At 60.0% G+C, this 16,956-nt stretch overlaps 1 protein-coding gene across 4 annotated transcripts in view; it reads left to right on the forward strand.

Moving 5' to 3' along the window:
* Positions 1–16,296, forward strand: part of AGRN (agrin) — a 73,851-nt gene extending 57,555 nt beyond the window's left edge. For all 4 annotated transcript variants that reach the window (XM_038166566.2, XM_038166570.2, XM_072026735.1 and 1 more), the window contains 17 exons: positions 490–617; positions 1,797–1,911; positions 2,204–2,323; positions 2,556–2,900; positions 3,459–3,651; positions 4,141–4,356; positions 4,653–4,882; positions 5,331–5,465; positions 5,591–5,687; positions 5,927–6,091; positions 6,217–6,328; positions 7,899–8,015; positions 8,189–8,378; positions 8,808–8,895; positions 11,555–11,779; positions 12,379–12,482; positions 13,118–16,296. In XM_038166566.2, coding sequence (XP_038022494.2) covers positions 490–617; positions 1,797–1,911; positions 2,204–2,323; positions 2,556–2,900; positions 3,459–3,651; positions 4,141–4,356; positions 4,653–4,882; positions 5,331–5,465; positions 5,591–5,687; positions 5,927–6,091; positions 6,217–6,328; positions 7,899–8,015; positions 8,189–8,378; positions 8,808–8,895; positions 11,555–11,779; positions 12,379–12,482; positions 13,118–13,275 — 2,738 coding nt within the window. In that variant the 3' untranslated portion in view covers positions 13,276–16,296. The remainder of the gene's footprint in view (positions 1–489; positions 618–1,796; positions 1,912–2,203; positions 2,324–2,555; positions 2,901–3,458; positions 3,652–4,140; positions 4,357–4,652; positions 4,883–5,330; positions 5,466–5,590; positions 5,688–5,926; positions 6,092–6,216; positions 6,329–7,898; positions 8,016–8,188; positions 8,379–8,807; positions 8,896–11,554; positions 11,780–12,378; positions 12,483–13,117) is intronic.
* The last annotated feature ends 660 nt before the right edge of the window (positions 16,297–16,956 follow it).

Raw genomic sequence — 16,956 nt, forward strand, 5'->3', positions numbered from 1 at the left:
CTCCAGGAAGGCACCCGCACCTCGGGGAGGTTTTTGGGGGCTCTCCAGGCTGCCCGCAGCCCGCTGGCGGGGTCTCCCCGTGCCTCTCCCGGCCCAGTTTGGCCCCGCCGTGCCCTGCGGTTGCATGCGCGCGTCCGACCCCGCCGCGTTGCCCTGTGTGCTGCTCTGGCTAACGTCTTTCTCTTGTTACTCAGCCGGTGCAGGGGGGCTGCTGCTCTCTCCGGGCCGGAGCTCAGAGGAAACCGTATGGTAAAAGCTGCCATCTCCAGCCTGGTCTTTGCCATCCGCTCCAGCACCCTCTGATACTAATCCTCCATGGCGCTCTCCCAGACCCATCCAGACTAACCCCGACACTGGCACTACCCGCGCACTGCCATCCCCCTAAATCCCCCCCCCAGGGACTCGAAATGCTCCTCTCAGCCCCACGCCCGCCCCCTCCCCGCGAGCCCACTAAAAGGGCTTTGTCTTTTCTGCCCTCCCTCCCCTCAGCTACCAAAGTCTTCCAAGGAGTGCTCATCCTGGAGGAGGTGGAAGGCCAGGAGCTCTTCTACACCCCCGAGATGGCTGACCCCAAATCGGAGCTCTTCGGGGAGACGGCCAGGAGCATCGAGAGCGCGGTGAGCTTGGGCTTGGCAAGAGGGAAAAAAAAAAAAAAAAGGAGCCTGCAATTTGGGGCAGCCACCCCACAAAGGCGGGGGCCGGGCGCTGCGCCCTGGGTGCGCCAGCATCACCCCTGGGTCCCCCGTTTCTCCTCTCCATGCTCAGCGACTTCGCCGTTGCTTTCCATCACCTGAGAGCACAAAAACCTCTTTGCTCTCAGAGGAGCACCGCCCCACGTTCTTCTAGTTTTATTTTTTTAATTGAATTTGGCCTGTGGAGGCTGGGGGCGAGCACGGCTCCTCTCCGGGGCGTGCGCTTAAGAGTGTAAGGAGCTGGGGCACAGCCCGCTTGTGCCCAGCAGGTACCCTCGGTGAATTTTATTCCTACCCTACGTGCATTCGAGGCTCTTCCACGTGCCGTGTCGATGGGTCGCATCCTTCATCACATGCTGGGGCCGAGCTGCTCCTTTTTCAGCTTGATCTCGGTGGTGGGGCTGCCCAAAAAGAGGTTCTGCCTAACGCCCTGGATTTTCCCAAAGCTTCTGTAACTCCAAGAAAAACCTGCAGGCAAAACCACGTCCAAAGAACCTTTGCCCTTCTGGTTCAGCTGCGCAGTTTGGGGTTAAAAAAAAAAAAATTCCAGTTTCCTACCTTTATAGAGCAGCCCCCTGCATCTCCAGCGCCTGGAGCAAGGGGCTCGGAGCCCTGTGTGTGTCTGGGCACACCAAAGAAGCCCTGGGTGGGGTAACAGCATCACAGCGTAGCTTTTAGCATGGCTCAGTAAATAATGAGCATCTCTGCGAGGAGATTTCCATTTTTAGAGCTGCTCCCAAGCTGCGCTGGAAGCTGGCAGGCGCAGCCATACGGGCAGATGTGCGCCTGGCGCACGGACCACGCGGTTCGTTCGGTTCTGTCACAAAATGAACATTTCCCAACACAACAAGTGGCTTTTATCCAAGGACCCAAACTTGTTCCCAAAAGGCTTCGGTCCCCGGTTCATCCCCTTCCCCCTCCAAGGCCAGGGGAAGGCAGTGGTGGCCCCCACCTGTGATGGGTGCCGGTGCCATCCCAAATTTCTCCTCGCAATGGTTTAAATGCAACCCCGGCGGGGCAGAGACCCCAAATGTTTTGCTGAAGGAACCCGAGCCCGTGCCCACTGCTCAGTCTGTCTCTCCTCCCTCCTCTCCCCTCCGGCAGCTGGATGAGCTGTTCCGCAGCTCCGACATCAAGAAGGATTTCAAGAGCATCCGCGTGCGGGACCTGGGGCAGAGCAGCGCTGTCCGTGTCATCGTGGAGGCCCACTTTGACCCAGGTGAGACCCTTCCCGACAATGTTTCCCCATCAGCCTGGGATGGGGCATCACCCCCAGGGATGCTGCCAGCCTCCAAAACCAGCACGAGCACCAAAAAGCCCTGTAAAAATGAGCCAGGGGCGTGCCATGTGTCCAGCAAAACCAAGAGGTGCCTGGAGGGGCTGTGCCTGGAAGGCTGGAAGCATTTTTTGGGGGGCAAGGAATGATTCAGGCACATCACAGAGAGGGCACAAAGGGAAATGCTCACATCCTCACCCTCATCCTCCTCTTTTCTCCTCCTGGCCGGGAGCAGCCACGTCCTACACGGCGGCGGACGTCCAGGCGGCCCTGCTGAAGCAGATCCGAGCTTCCAAGAAGAAAACCATCCTGGTGAAGAGGCCCCAGCAGGAGCACGTCAAATTCATGGATTTTGGTGAGCCCATGGGTTGGGCACAGCGGGGACCCCCCGGGGCAGAGCCCAGCCTCGCTGCGGGGTCTGTAGGGCAGAGGATGGGGGCTCCCCTCCTTTTGGCACACACCACAACCAGCAGAGCCTCCAAGCAGCCTCCCCTCTCCCTCCTTACCCCAACCCCAACCTCCTTTCCCCCTTTCTCCGGAGCATTTTGCAAAGCCCCAACCCCTCCCTGCTCTTTGCTGCCTTCCAGACTGGATCCCCAGGCTCTTCACCACCACCGTCACCACCACCACGGCCACCACCATGGCCCCGGCCACCACCCGCAGGTACACCACGGCCTCGGCGGCCACCACGGCACAGGGTTTGCGCCAGGACACCGCGGTTCGAACCAGCACCAAGCTGCCCGGCCCCCTGAGCACCCGGAGACCCAGCTCCACGCTGCCCGCCGCCCCCCGCCGCAAGCCCCCCGGCACCAAGAAGCCCCCGCGCCCCTGCGACTCCCACCCCTGCCTGCACGGGGGCACCTGCGAGGACGACGGGCAGGATTTCACCTGCAGCTGCCCGGCAGGCAAAGGGGGGGCCGTCTGTGAGAAACGTAGGTGAAAAGTAGGAGAAACGGGCAACAGGAGCTTTAATTTTTCCGGCAGGGCAGCCCTACGGGTGGCGGCAGCGGGTGCGTGGCCGTGGGGTGGGGAGGGAGCGAAGCGGGGACGGCGAGGTGCCCCCTAAAAAAGCACAGGGAAGGGATTCTCCTCGGGCTTTTTGTTGCAAAGTTTGGGCTCGTAGGATGCAGAGGGGATCCAGCTGGGAAAGTGCAGCCTGTTTTCTGGCACGATCTCCCCAGGAAACTTTTGGGGCTGGTGCAGGGAGGCTGCTGCAGCCTGCGCTGGCTGCTTGGGCACAGAGATTTCTCTCTGGCTGTGCCATCACAGCCCCCTCTAAGCACGGGGATGCTGAGCTCCGTGCCGGTCTTGTTAATTTTAATATTAAAATTTGAATATTTTGGAGGCGGCCCCATGGATCCCTAAAGCCTGGGAGCGATCTTTTTGGGGGCTTGCCATCACGAGAGGAGTTGGGGGCCACCAGCCGCGCTGTCTGGGAGGCTTTATCCCCTCTCCATCCTCATTTCCATCCTCTGCTTCACCCCCGGCAGCGATCCGCTACTTCATCCCCAGCTTCGGGGGCAAGTCCTACCTGGCCTTCAAGACGATGAAGGCGTACCACACCGTGCGCATCGCCGTCGAGTTCAGGGCCGTGGAGCTCAGCGGGCTGCTGCTCTACAACGGGCAGAGCCGCGGCAAGGATTTCATCTCCCTGGCGCTGGTCGGAGGCTTCGTGGAGCTCCGGTGCGTGCCCTCGTCCCCCGTCCCCGTGGCACAGGCTGCCAGGTTGAGGGAGGGGAGCATTAAATGGTTAAGAGGATGAATGTTTTCTGTATTTTTCCTGGTGTGTTAGGAATATTGAAGGGGATTCTGGCGGTTTCCAAGAGGATTAACTTGCTTGTTTCGGTTTGAACGTTGAAAAGCTGAGAGGCGTGGGAGGGTGGCTTCTGGGCAAGCGAGAGCTCTTTTTTTGGCACCCTTCTGGCACCGGGAGAAGAAATTCAGGGAAAAAGAAAAAAAAAAAAAGGGAGGGGGGAGAAGAAAAGCCCCAGGAATCCAAGCTGCAATTACATTTCCAGTTCCCAAAAGGCACGGATTCAAAGCGAGGTGAGGTGGAGGGAAGAGCTCTGGAGCCCCCAAAACCCAGAGAGGATTCTGGCAGATTTTTGGGGAGGAGGCTGGGTGCTCCCAACGCCTCCGGGCTTCGACCACGAGCTTCCCCATCCCCTCCAGGTTTAACACCGGCTCCGGCACCGGGGTGGTGACCAGCAAGGTGCGCGTGGAGCCCGGCAAGTGGCACCAGCTGGTGGTGAACCGCAACCGGCGCAGCGGCGTGCTGGCCGTGGACGGCGAGCCCCACGTCGGCGGGGAGAGCCCCCCGGGCACCGACGGCCTCAACCTCGACACCGACCTCTTCATCGGGGGAGCGCCCGAGGATCAGATGGCTGCGTGAGCAGGGGGATGGATGTGGGGTGGGGGGGATCCCCGGGGAGCATCGTGGGGGGGTGGAATATCCGTGGTGGGGTGCAGCATCACTAGGGGGGTACAGCATCCCTGGTGTAGGGTGCAGCATCCCTATTTGGGCGCAGCATCCCTAATATCCTGCAGCATCCCTAACGGGGATCAGCGTCCTCCAAGAGGGGTTTTTCCACTGATTCCCCTGAAAGCATCACCGGACCGCATGTGGGGTCCCCCCCGTCTTTTCCCCCAAAGCCCCAGCCCACCGTGCCCTCTGTCCCCCTCAGGGTGGCGGAGCGCACGGCGGCCACGGGGGGCTTGAAGGGTTGCATCCGCCTCCTGGATGTGAACAACCAGCTCTATGACCTGCGGGAGAAGGGCAGCGACGTGCTGTATGGCAGCGGGGTGGGCGAGTGCGGCAACGACCCCTGCCACCCCAACCCCTGCCACCACGGCGGCATCTGCCACGTCAAGGAGGCCGAGATGTTCCACTGCGAGTGTCTGCACGCCTACACGGGTACAGGGGGTGAGGGGGAGGTTGATGGGGGGTCCTGAGGGGTCGCAGAGGTTTTGGGGTCACGGGGAGGAGGAGGGTGCGGTGAAGTCTTGGCAGTGATTGCCAGATTTGTAGGATAAAGTGGTGTCCAATGGAGATGGAATCAGTTTTGGGCACAAAGCTATCCAGACATTGATGAGATAAGGGTCAGGATCTGTCCCCAAAAATCCTCCCTGGTATTTTAGGGCAGCTCAGTGCCCTGTGGCGAGGGCCATACACCTCCCCCTTTTGTGGGGTCAACCGCGGGGGGCTTCTGGCGCCGTGTGAACCCAACCTGGGGTGCGACAAAAAGATTCTCAGGGCCTCCAGGAGCCCTCCCATCCTGCACCCGCCCCAAAATTTGGGGTGTCTCTGCCCGTCTGGTACCCGCCGGCCGTTGGGGGTGCCGACGTGACCCCTCGTGCCGCAGGTCCCACGTGTGCCGACGAGAGGAACCCGTGCGAGCCGACGCCGTGCCACGTCTCCGCCACCTGCCTGGTGCTGCCCGAGGGGGGATTCATGTGCGCCTGCCCCATGGGGCGCGAAGGGGACTTCTGCGAGCGAGGTGAGCCGGGGACGGCGGGGTTGGGGCTTTGATTTCCCCATCCCCACGTGGCCGGGAGCCTGCGCTTGCTGCCTGGGGCTGCTCGGCCTCCTCTTCCTCACCGTTTTTCCCCGCTCGGTGCCCAGTGACGGAGCAGGACCTCAGCATGCCCTTCCTCCCGGAGTTCAACGGCTTCTCCTACCTGGAGCTGAGCGGGCTGCAGAGCTTCGTTCCCGACCTGCAGTAAGTGCTCGGCCACGCGGCACCGGCGCTGAAACCAGCGGGGTTTTGGCCTCAGGACCCCAAATCTCACCAGAGGCATGGGGGGCTGGAGGAGCCGGCACGGCTGGCTGCCATCCTGAAGGTGGCAGAGGCACCCCCTCTGTGCCAGGGCTCGGACGGGTGGCAGACGGCTCTGGGGTGGAGGAAAGGAGCGCGTGGGTGGCTGGTTCGGAGGGTATCCCTCATCCTTCTGCCCCCAGGGACAAAATGTCCATGGAAGTGGTGTTCCTGGCCAAGAGCCCCAGCGGAATGATCTTCTACAACGGGCAGAAGACCGATGGCAAGGGGGACTTTGTGTCCCTGGCCTTACACGATGGCTACCTGGAGTACAGATACGACCTGGGCAAAGGGGCGGCCGTGCTCAGGTAACGGGGGCTGGGGGCAGGGAAAGGGCCAGGGGGGGCTTCCCGTTGGCCAGCACTGGCCCCAGGGGCTGTGCCCATCCCGGCAGGGCTCTCACCCACTTTTTCTCCTCCCTTCTCCCCGCCAGGAGCAAGGAGCCAGTTCCCCTCAACACCTGGATTAGCGTTTTGTTGGAGAGGAACGGGCGCAAGGGGGTGATGAGGATCAACAACGGCGAGCGGGTGATGGGAGAGTCACCGGTACGTCCATGGGGCGGGGGGAGCTCTCAGAGCCATGGGCTTTCATCCCCGGAGGTGTGAAAAGGGTGGAGGAGGAGTGCGAGGAGGGAGGATTTGGGGACCTGGGGGAGGAGGATGCTGCGGCACAGCAGCCGTGCGCCCTCCCAGCGCCTCGTCCCTCCTTGTCCCTCCTCCACGCAGAGCTTTGCAGGGGACGTGGCCACCCTGGCTCTTGGAGCCCCTTTTCATGACTCTTTGGGCCCTTTTCCATGACGCTCAGCCCATTTTTGTGACTCTCAGAGCCCCTTTTTGCACAATTCTTGGAGCCCTTTTGCACAACTCTCGGAGCCCTTTGCGCGCACGCAGGAAGAAGTCACCCAGCAGCTAAAACCCGACCACTCTCCTGCTGCCAAATCCCTCCTTCCCTGCTCTGTTCCCCAAACCAGCAGCTCGCCTCCTGCCTCTCGCCGTGCCCTGTCCCCTCCCTGCTCCTGTCCGTGCCCAAGCCGTGGCCCTGGGGATGCCGGCCCCGGCCACCCGCTGCCCCCGTGCCTCGTGCCCCCCGCCGGCGGCAGCCCTGCACGTTACGTTACCCACTGACCTCCCGTTTCTCTCTCTTTCTCTTTCTCTCCCTCTGATTTGTATTTTTCCCTCCCCTGCTGTCTGGATCCCAGAAATCCCGTAAGGTACAGATAAGTATCACCCGCCACCTCCATCCCATCTGCCATCGGCACGTCGCTCTCTTTCTGTTTTCCATCCAGACCTCTACCCCTTGCTCCCTTCCCCTCGCCCCACGCATTTTTAGGACCCCCGTAGCTTAGCGACACCCGTTCCCTCTCCCTCCATCCATCTCCAGCCAGTCGTCGCATTTCGTTGTCGTTATTTCGGAAGCATCTCAATTAATCCAGTCATGTTCGTGTTAACTCCACGAAGCATTAGCTAGAGACTCACGTCACCGCATCCCCCGGACCCTTCCGGGGCGCACAGGAGGGGACACGGCTCCTGCTGTGGGGCCGCAGGGTCTCTGTCCCCAAATCTGGGGATCTCTGTCCCCAAACCCGGGGATCTCTGTCCCCAAATCCCAGCCGTTCGCTGCAGGGGACCTGCAGCACGCAGGTGAATCCCCGCTGGATCCCTTTGCTACGAGTTCGGGTTCCAGCAGCCGCCCCGGTGAGACAGGAGCAATATTTCTTTGCCTGTCACACAAATCCCAAGCCCTCCACGCCCGAGAGCGTTGGAGCATCATCTCCCCAAATTAAATTCGCAGGAAAATCCTTCCCTGGCTCTCCTGCTGCCAGGCGAGACCTCGCAGCTGGTGTTTTTTTGGAGCTCCTCAGCCCCTTTCAGCCTCCCCTGGTGCCAAATGCGCAGCGCTCGCCTTCTCCCCGTGGTCCTTGGTGGCCTTTTGGTGGCCAGTGGCTACCAGTGGCCAACTGGGATGGGGCAGGGGCTGCCCCCTGAGAGCCCAGGGGCTTTGGAGGTGGCTTCGGTGCCCCGGCCTGATGTGCCTGGGGATGCACCCTGGAGGGAGGAGGCTGGTGCCGTAGCGAGGCCTCACGTCTCCTCCCGCCTCGCCGTGTCTCCTCGCCAGGTGCCCCACACCGTCCTGAACCTGAAGGAGCCGTTCTACGTGGGGGGAGCCCCCGATTTCAGCAAGCTGGCTCGAGCAGCCGCCATCTCCTCGGGCTTCAGCGGAGCCGTGCAGAGGGTAGGGCCCCGCCGGGCAGCTTGGGGAGGGCGTCTGGGTGCTGGGGGTGCCGTCCGCATGGGGGATTTGCCGGTCCCGGGGGGCACAACGGGCTGGGAACGGCAGGAGGAGGGGCAGGGACGTGCCGTGGGGGTCGTGGGGGCGAGGGCTGACCCTGTGCTTCCCCCTGGCAGATCTCCATCAAAGGGGTGCCCGTGCTGAAGGAGCCCAACATCCGCAGCGCCATGGAGATCTCCCCCTTCCGAGCCCACCCCTGCACCCAGAAGCCCAACCCCTGCCAAAACGGGGGCAGCTGCAGCCCCCGGCTGGAGAGCTACGAGTGTGCCTGCCAGAGGGGCTTCTCCGGGGCTCACTGCGAGAAAGGTGAGGCCGGAGGGGCTGGGACCCCCTCCCCACGACCCCAAAGCTCCAGCGTGGCCCTGGGGGGTGCTGGCAGCAGGGTGCCAACCCCAGCTCCTGCTCCGTGCGCAGAGATTGGTGTTAGGCAGGAGCTGATGGCTCCTGGCCTCAGGGTCCCTTTTCCCTTCCCTCCCCAAGCCGTGCCCACCACCAAGCCACCAGGTTCCTCCCCGATTTTAGCCAGGAAGCCACCAAAGCTGCAGGTTTCAGGTCGGCTGGCTGCAAAAACAGGAACCTGCTCCCAGTTCACCAGCCCTAAAGCCCCAGTAAAACCTCTCCAGGGGCTGGCTCGGTGCTGGCATGTCCCCGGGGACGGCAGATGGGGATAAAGGGAGGTTCTCCTGGCCTGGCCATGCTCTGTTCCATGACATCTCCCCGTTTTTCCCCCTCCAGTGATCATCGAGAAGGCAGCTGGAGACGCCGAGGCCATCGCGTTTGATGGCAGGACGTACATGGAGTACCACAACGCCGTGACCAGGAGGTAACGCTGAGCCCAGCCACGGCCAGCAGGAGGAATCAGGGTTTGGGCAGGAGCAACCACGGGGCTGAAGGATGCCCAAAAAGCAGCGCCCAAATTCGGGGCGAGCCAAACCGGGGCTGGGACCCCCCAAAGTTCCAGCTGGTAAAAAGCTGCCCCGATGGCAGCGCAGCGCCTGGCCAACGTCGGAGCTGGGTGCTCCCCCTCTTTTTGGGGGGCACGCTCTGTTTTGGGGTGGGACGAGGCTGGACGTGGTGATTCCCAGCCCCACGGTGCTGAGTAAGGGGGGGCTGCGCTCCCTCCCTCGCCCCTGCGCCCCTCCCCGCTCCCCAAGGACAGCATCTGCGTCCCGCCTGTCGCTCTGTCTGTCTGTCTGTCTGTCTGTCTCTTCTCAGTGTCCCTGTCTCTTTCATTTCCAAGCCACCTGACAAATGAGATCCCTGCGTAAGTACAGCCCGCGCCCCCTCCCCGGACCAACCCCACCAGCACCCTGACCCCAGCCCATCCATGGGGCAGGCAGGGGGGCACCCACCGGGGGCTGCCCGTGGGTGGGATCCCCGCTTTGGGGCAAGGACCTCGCAGCTCTGCTGGCTCTCAGGGGGCTGTGGGAGCTGTGTGAGTCCCCTTTGCTGCGGGGAGATGTTGTCCCAGCTGCAATTCAGCCTTCAGATGGGCGAGGACAGAGGAGGGAAGGTCCCAGGGGGAACCTCTCCCATCAGCAGCAAAGCGTTGGAGAGGGAAGCGAGCGGGGCTAGGCCTGCCTTGGCTCCCCAGCATGAGTTTTGATCATTATGGATATTTTATATTATCATAAAATGGATGCGTCCAGCCTGGCCGTGCTGGGAAAACCTTCCCGAGCCTGGATGAGCGCTCCAGGTGATGTGCAGCACAGCACGGGGGGCAGCAGGAGGGCTCGGGCAGGCAGAGGGGGGCTTAGAGGGGCAGCACCGAGGAGCCACGAGCCTGCAGCCCAGCAGAAAGCTGCTGCCTTTGCATCCTGCCCCCATGGGGAAGGTCGCCCTTCCCAGCTGCTCCCCACCTGAGCCAGCCTGTGCCCGTTTCGGCCGTGCATGCCTCGTCCTGCAAAGGGAGCTCAGAGCTTCTCTCCGGGTCCCTCAGCCGGGATTTTGGCAGCTGGGGCCCTGAAGGGCTCCTTGGGCTGCCCATAAAAAGCTATCCCTTCTCCCCGGGGCCAGCCAGCGGGAGTGCCTGGGGCAGGATTAAGGCTCCAGTTGCTTCCCGGGGCGCTGCCGGCCGCGACATGCCCGTACATTTTGTCTCCAACACCCATTTTTATCCCCACGGATGGCTGGAGCTGGCTGCGGCGCGGGAGCCCCAAACGCCCGCAGGCAGTGCCAGCAGCACAGCTGTGGCTCTGGGTTTCCCCTTCTCCACGCACTGACTCACAGCAGCCTTACGTGACCGCTGCCGGCCCCAAGAGCCAGCTGGGGGGCTGCATTTTTGGGGTGCTGGTCGCTCAGGACCAAGGGGTCCCTTCCCCAGCACCGCTTTTCCCCATCCCTATCCGCGCACCCCAGCGGCGCAGCGCGGGCGAGCTGGGCGACCCAAGGGGGCATTTGCTTGGTGACATGCCAGTGCCCACCCCAGCTAAAGCAGCGACTTGCAACCCCCCCGGCTGCCTAAAAGCTCAGCCCCGAGGACCGTGAGGGTCCGGGCTCCCTGCTGGTGGGTGCTGGGTGGGAGGGCAGGGTCCCCGCGCCGCCCTGCGCTTATGGCACGCTCCCCTTTCTTCCCGCATCTTAAGTCCCGACCAGGACTACCCCGCCGAGCCCAGGTGAGTCCGTGCCAGGCTTCCAGCTCGTTCCCCGTGCTCCGCTGTCACCCTGCGTGTCTGTGTGTCCGTGCCTGCTCCGTGTGTCCCTGCTCCGGGCTTTTTATCCCTAAGGGATCCGGCTCCGAACACGATGAGGGCGAACGCGCAGGGAGTTCCAGCAGAGGAGCAGCAGCTCCGGCTCTGGCTCTTGCTCCTGGGGGAGACATAGAAAGGCAAAAATGGGTGAGGGGGAGGCTGGGGCACGTGGTGCCCTTGTCCAGCAGTGTCCCTTGGGAATAAAAAGCCCCCCGTGTTGTCTGTGTTGTCCTGTCCGTGTGCACGTGTCGGCGGCGTGGCGGATGACAACTCCATATGACCACGTAGCCGGTGGCCAAAAGCCTTTTTTTGGCCCGTTCCAGAAGGGATTGAGCAAAAACGGGGAGGCCAGTGTGGGGAAAATCCTGTCCTTCATTCCTCCCTTGGAGAAAGGTGCTGTGTCCAGGAGGGGGAAGGTTTTGCTGCCTCTGGACGTTCTCCACCCCCTTGGGTTCCCGTTGGGTTTTGGTCAAGCCAGCCTGGGGTGCCGCAGCTTGCAGGGCTCGGTGCCTCCACGGAGGGCAAAATGGGGGCATTCAATTTGGATTTTTTTGGGAAAAAATAAGTCATTCTCAAGGGAACTGGGCAGCTCCTGCCCTGGTCTTTGCATCCCTAGTGCCTTCAGGCTCAGGAGGGCAGAGCCCAGGTTGCCCCCATCCGTCTCTGGCACCAATTTTATGGGTGGGAGCTGGGTTGGGGACCTCCAGTGGACCCTCTCTTAGACCCCACAGGCTCGTGCTTTTGGCGGCCGTGTTTTAACCCTTCTCCCTGTCCTCCCACCTCCCGGCGCAGCGAGAAGGCCCTGCAGTCCAACCGCTTCGAGCTGAGCATCAAAACGGAGGCCACGCAGGGCCTGATCCTGTGGAGCGGGAAGGGGCTGGAGCGCTCCGACTACATCGCCCTCGCCATCGTCGACGGCTTCGTGCAGATGACCTACGACCTGGGCTCCAAGCCCGTCGTCCTACGCTCCACGGTCCCCGTCAACACCAACCGTTGGGTCCACATCAAAGCCTCCAGGTGGGAAGGGTTGGCAGGGCCACCGCGGGTGGCTCCGGGACGGGCCAGCGGTGATTTAGGGTCGAGAGCCTGAGTCACGGCTCTGGCCCCGCTCCCGGGGGTCCCCGGGGGTCAGCGCTCTCCTGGGATAAGAATAGAGGAGAGGCATGTGGGCAATGGGGCGCGTGCTGCGACACGCCTGCCCGAAATTCTGGGAAGTGCCAACGGGACGGGCTCGGGGAGGTGCGGAGGGGTTCGTGCCTTCTCTTCGGGTTGGCGGAGGCGCCGGCACGCTGCTCGGCCCCGCGCTCGGGTGGCAAGGGGAGTGGTGGCTGGCTGGCGTGGTTGGCGTGCCGGGGATTTCTGCTCCTGGGGAGTGGATTTGTGCCCTTCGGGGGGGATTTCTGCTCCTTGGAGGAGGATTTGGGGGGGTTTTGGGGAGGCTGTGGGGTAGCCGGGGTGTGCCGGAGCATCCAGTTGGGGTGCAGCAGCCCACGGAGATTTGCTCCAGGGTGGTGGTGGATCTTGCAGAAAGCCCACGGGTATTTTATTTTCTAGGGGTAATTTTTTGCCTGCGGGGTGGTTAATTTGTGTCTCTCCTTCCCTCCCCGCCGGAGCAGGGTGCAGAGAGAAGGGTCCCTGCAAGTTGGCAATGAAGCCCCCGTCGCTGGCTCCTCTCCGCTCGGCGCCACGCAGCTGGACACGGACGGGGCCCTGTGGCTGGGTACGTGGGGGGCACACAGGGGGAGCCCCCCCGGGTGGGATGTGAGGCTCCCAGGCTTGTTCCGATGGGATCCTTGCCCCCCCGGGTGGCTTTGCCACGTTTGACCTTCTAGAAGCATCTCTTCTCCCAGTCTAAATTTGGAGCTCCAGGTCTAACATGGCTTCCAGAGCGCCCGTCTCCAAAAACGCAGCCTCGCCCCTGAGCAGGCAGCATCCCAGATGCTATTCCTGGTGCTGAAAGCAGCCTGGAAGTCATGGGGAAAGCAAATTTTTTTCCATGAGAAGCTTTGGCTTGGCTTCCCTGCTGGCTCTGCCAGAAGGCTTTGTGATTGATCAACCTCGACGTGAAATGTTTCAGGTTGAACCGATATCTAAAAATGCACGTTGCCCTTTTAGCCGTCTTTAGGAAACCTACGTGCGTTGGGTGGAACTGGCATTTACCCGATTAAAATAATGATAATAATAATAAAAATAATGATAATGATGATGATGATGATAATAATACAGAATATAATATTTCTGGCCACTTTTTTGAGCCTGGTTCCCAGGTGCGCGCTGCTGGCTGGGCAGGGTGCTGGGGCGCGGCGGCGTGCCCGCTGTCCTCGCACCCCCCCAGCTCTCCTTTCTTTCTTGCAGGGGGGATGGAGAAGCTCGGCGTGGCCCACAAGCTGCCCAAGGCTTACAGCACCGGCTTTGTTGGCTGTATACGGGACGTGGTTGTCGACCGCCAGGAACTGCATCTGGTGGAGGACGCTTTAAACAACCCCACGATATTACACTGCTCAGCCAAATAGACCCCCAGGGACCCTCCCTTCTCCTTCCCTCCCTCCTGCCTATTGCTGTAATTATTTTCTATTTTTGTAAACTTATTGCTTTTTATATTTTTGGGGGGGAGGGGGGGGAAAAGGGGGGGGAGGAAACACCTTTTCGTTGGGTTATTTGTTCGGTTGCAGTCTATCCAGGTCGGTCAGACTCTAAGCAAGCAGCAGCAACAAAGAACAAACCTTGAACCAAGTCTCCAAGAAGTGACAGAAGAATTTCCCCGTTGCACCCGCATTGTAAATCTCATCCATACTTGAAGCTTCTTCTTTTTTTTTATTTTATTTTTTTTCCCCTCCTTACTTGCGTTCTTGGGTCGTTGTTCACGCCACGGGGGGAAAAGGATGCTGGTGCTGGCAAGCCCTTAGTGGCTTGGCCACTTGCCTTTCTCAGGCCTGGCCCCAAAACCCCTTTTTGTGTGCTGGCTGAGCTGGGATGTGGCCATCAGGTGGGGATGGCCCCACTGCTCCGGGGTCTGGCTCTGGCGAGCCTTCTCCCGGCCCCGTGTTCGCCCCATCTCCCTCCTCCCCCCTTCCTCTCACTCTAATTTATGTGTGTAAGGATCTCAAGTGCTTTTCTCCTTTATGCTCTGTTCGAATCAGGGATGCCATGCACTGGAAGAGAGACCAAGGTCTGCTCTGAGCAGGCAGGAAAGCATTGCTCTTTGGTTGTCTTATGACTGTGTGCTGGACTGAGAAGGGGCTGCGGGAGAAATTTGGGTTTCTCTGTTGGCTCTCCTCCTCCTCTTCTTCTCGGACACGTGCAGAAGCAGCTGTGAAACCTCATTTCCACGCTTTGCCTTTACCCAGCCACGTCCTCACCTCCTGCTCGCCCTGGCTGCTCTTCCCAGAGCTGCCCCGTACCAAACGCTGCCCTCCCGTGCGCCGCTGAGCGCTTGCAGCACCTCTCCAAGAGCTGAGAGCGCTCTCCCTGCACCACAAACAGGTTGCGAGGGGATGGGATCAGGCCCCTTTCCACTCAAAAAAAATCTCTCGGACCTGTCCTTTCCTGGCCCACGTCCTTTTTGCATCTTGACCTGAAGCTTTTGCAGCACCCGGTGCTATGCGGGGGCTTCCACACCACGACCGAAGCCCCTCTGGATGCCACCAGCCCAGCAGCAGCAGCAGCTCTGATGGAAACGGGCACGGCAAGCGGCTGGGCGGGAGAGTTTGGGAGGTTTTAAGCTCTTGTCTCCCCCCAAAAAAGTCCTAAAAGTGATGCCACGATGCCAGCTGCACGGCCAGCGTGTGTGCTTGGGTGGATGGATGTTGCGAGTGCCTGTGAGCCTGCATGCACGTGGGTGCCAACACCGGGTCTCCTCCAAGTAGGAGGAAAGCAAAGGGGTGGTGGATATGAAAAAAAAAAGGCCCCCTGCTCTCAGGTTGCTTCTCCATGGGAAGAAATTCCTGCTGCTGCCTCGCATCTGTGTCCCCTTGCCACCACGGTGTCCCCATCCCTGGCGTTGCTTTGTGCCCATCCTACTTCGTGGAGCGCACAGGATTAGGACCCTGCTGGCAATCGCGTGGTGCTGGATGTCCTGGGGATCATTTTGCCATTTTTTGCCATTCATTTTGCCATCATTTTGCCATTTTCCCACCCATTCCCAGCTCACCTCCTGGCTTCCCTTCCCTCTCCAAGTGTTGTTTCCGAGCACTGACCTTCGAGCCGTGAGAAGTCGAATCACTTTTCGCAGGGCGAGCTCTGAACACGGACCTAATGAAGGGGAACAGCACGGCAGCGAACCACTCAGCCTGCTTTTTCTTTTCATTTTTTATTTCTTAATTTAAAGGCTGCATGGGCTCCTTTTCAGAAGTCAGAACCACTCACCTGCAGGACACAAAAGCTGTGCCCAGCACCTCAACCAGCCCCGTCCTGCGGTTCCCTTTTTCTGGGGGCAGGATGATGCTCAGCAAGGCAGGGCTGCTGGTGGTCCTTGCCAGAATTTCTCCTCTTCCCTCCTTCTTCCCATTTTTTTTCCCTTTATCTCCTCAGTTATCAATCAAAATCCTCAATTTCCTCAATCGATTTCTCTTGAAATTTTCCTGCCACCCAAGGAAACAAAACCATGGCACCACCTGCCCCCAGCCCAGCGAAACCTGGGAGAAATCTTCTTTACCCTGTTATTTCTCTAAAATGGTGGCAAAATGTTAGAGAGGGGATATGTTAGAGGCGATATCGTGCCCCCGGTGCGAAGAGGACACCCGAATTTGTGTGTGTACCTGGGGGTGTGCGTGGCAATCCCACATTTTAAGTGGCTGCTGTATATAGGCTGTGTGGCATGTATATAGGCAGGCCAGGCCAGGGGGGAACACTTTGATGGGGATGTGCAGAAAGCCAGAAGCTGTCCAGGGGTGTTGGATGGGGTGGGAGGATTTGCGAGACCCTCGTGTGGTGTTTGGAGCACGGGGATTGAGCCGGGAGATGCGACCGTGCCGGCTGGAGCTTGGAGGTGCAGAGGGAGTTGGGCACGCACGGAGGAAGCTGCTAATTTTCCACAATGCCACTGAAAATGAAGCCAGGGTCACTGCAGAAAAAAAAAAAAAAAAAAAAAAAAAGAAAAAAAAATGAAACAAACATCAAAAAAAAGAAAAAAAGCCAACGCAAACTCTGTCTGCTTTTGCTGGGGCTTGGAAATGCCTTAAAACAGGACGTCGCGTCCTCGAGGTCGAGCATCTTGAACCAAGGTTGGATTCAGCAGTGCTCCCTAGGGGCCATGCACTTAACTTGGGCTTTATTTTTAATAGCATTTATATCATGTATGTACATAAAAACAAAACAGACATTGAAGTTTGTTTTTTTTTTTTCCTTTTTTTTTTTTTTTTTTTAAATTTCGATGTCCACGTGGCTTCATTTATAGGGTAAATTAATGACCGTTGTGAACTGCTGTATGAATTCTGAAGGGCAATGCACAGTAGAGGAGCAGCATGATATAACCATTACTAACTTGTGTCTTTCGTCAATCACCATGAAATAAAGTTTGAGAACTATTAAAGATGTTTTTAAGGGGCCTGGTGCTTTTTTATTCCTTCCCGTGCGCCCTGCTTGCTCCCTATCCGTGCAGGTGCCTGCTGTGTTTCCTCCATCCTGTCTTTGGGGATGCCACCCAGTGCTCGTAGCCAGAGATTTTGGGGCTTTATCCTCCTCTCACCATCTGATTTTATGCCATGTCCACCTGTCCGAATACTCCCTAGCTTCTCCTTCCTTGCCACGCATGCTTTTATTCCCTCCTGGGCTGCAATTTCAGCAGGGGTTCGGCACGGCACCGTGCCTGCACGCCCCAAGCGCTGCTCCCACAGCCCCCCATTCCCCACCAGCCCTCTCCCCCGGGGGTTTTGCCCTCAGCAAGCCGAGGAGCCCTGGCAAGGCAGCCGCCAGCACGTGGATATGCAAGCAGGATGTGGTTTCAGACATCCCAGCACCCAGGTTCCTGCTCCCAACGGGTCTCGGCGGGGCCTCTCCAGCGCTCGCTCTGCCCTCGGCGCTTTGCCACGCCGCAGGGCCAGGAGCCTCGAGGAGCTTCGCCCCGTCAAGACCTCGTGTGAAGTGATGGGACGTGGGTGTCCTGCCATTTGGGAGGCAGCTAATTTGGCACAGCGCGTCCTGATAGCCGGCGACGACGCACATTTGATCGCCGTCTGCAGCGGCTCCGCAGGAAC

Source organism: Anas platyrhynchos, chromosome 22 (genome assembly GCF_047663525.1).
Source record: "Anas platyrhynchos isolate ZD024472 breed Pekin duck chromosome 22, IASCAAS_PekinDuck_T2T, whole genome shotgun sequence".
NCBI lineage: Eukaryota > Metazoa > Chordata > Aves > Anseriformes > Anatidae > Anas > Anas platyrhynchos.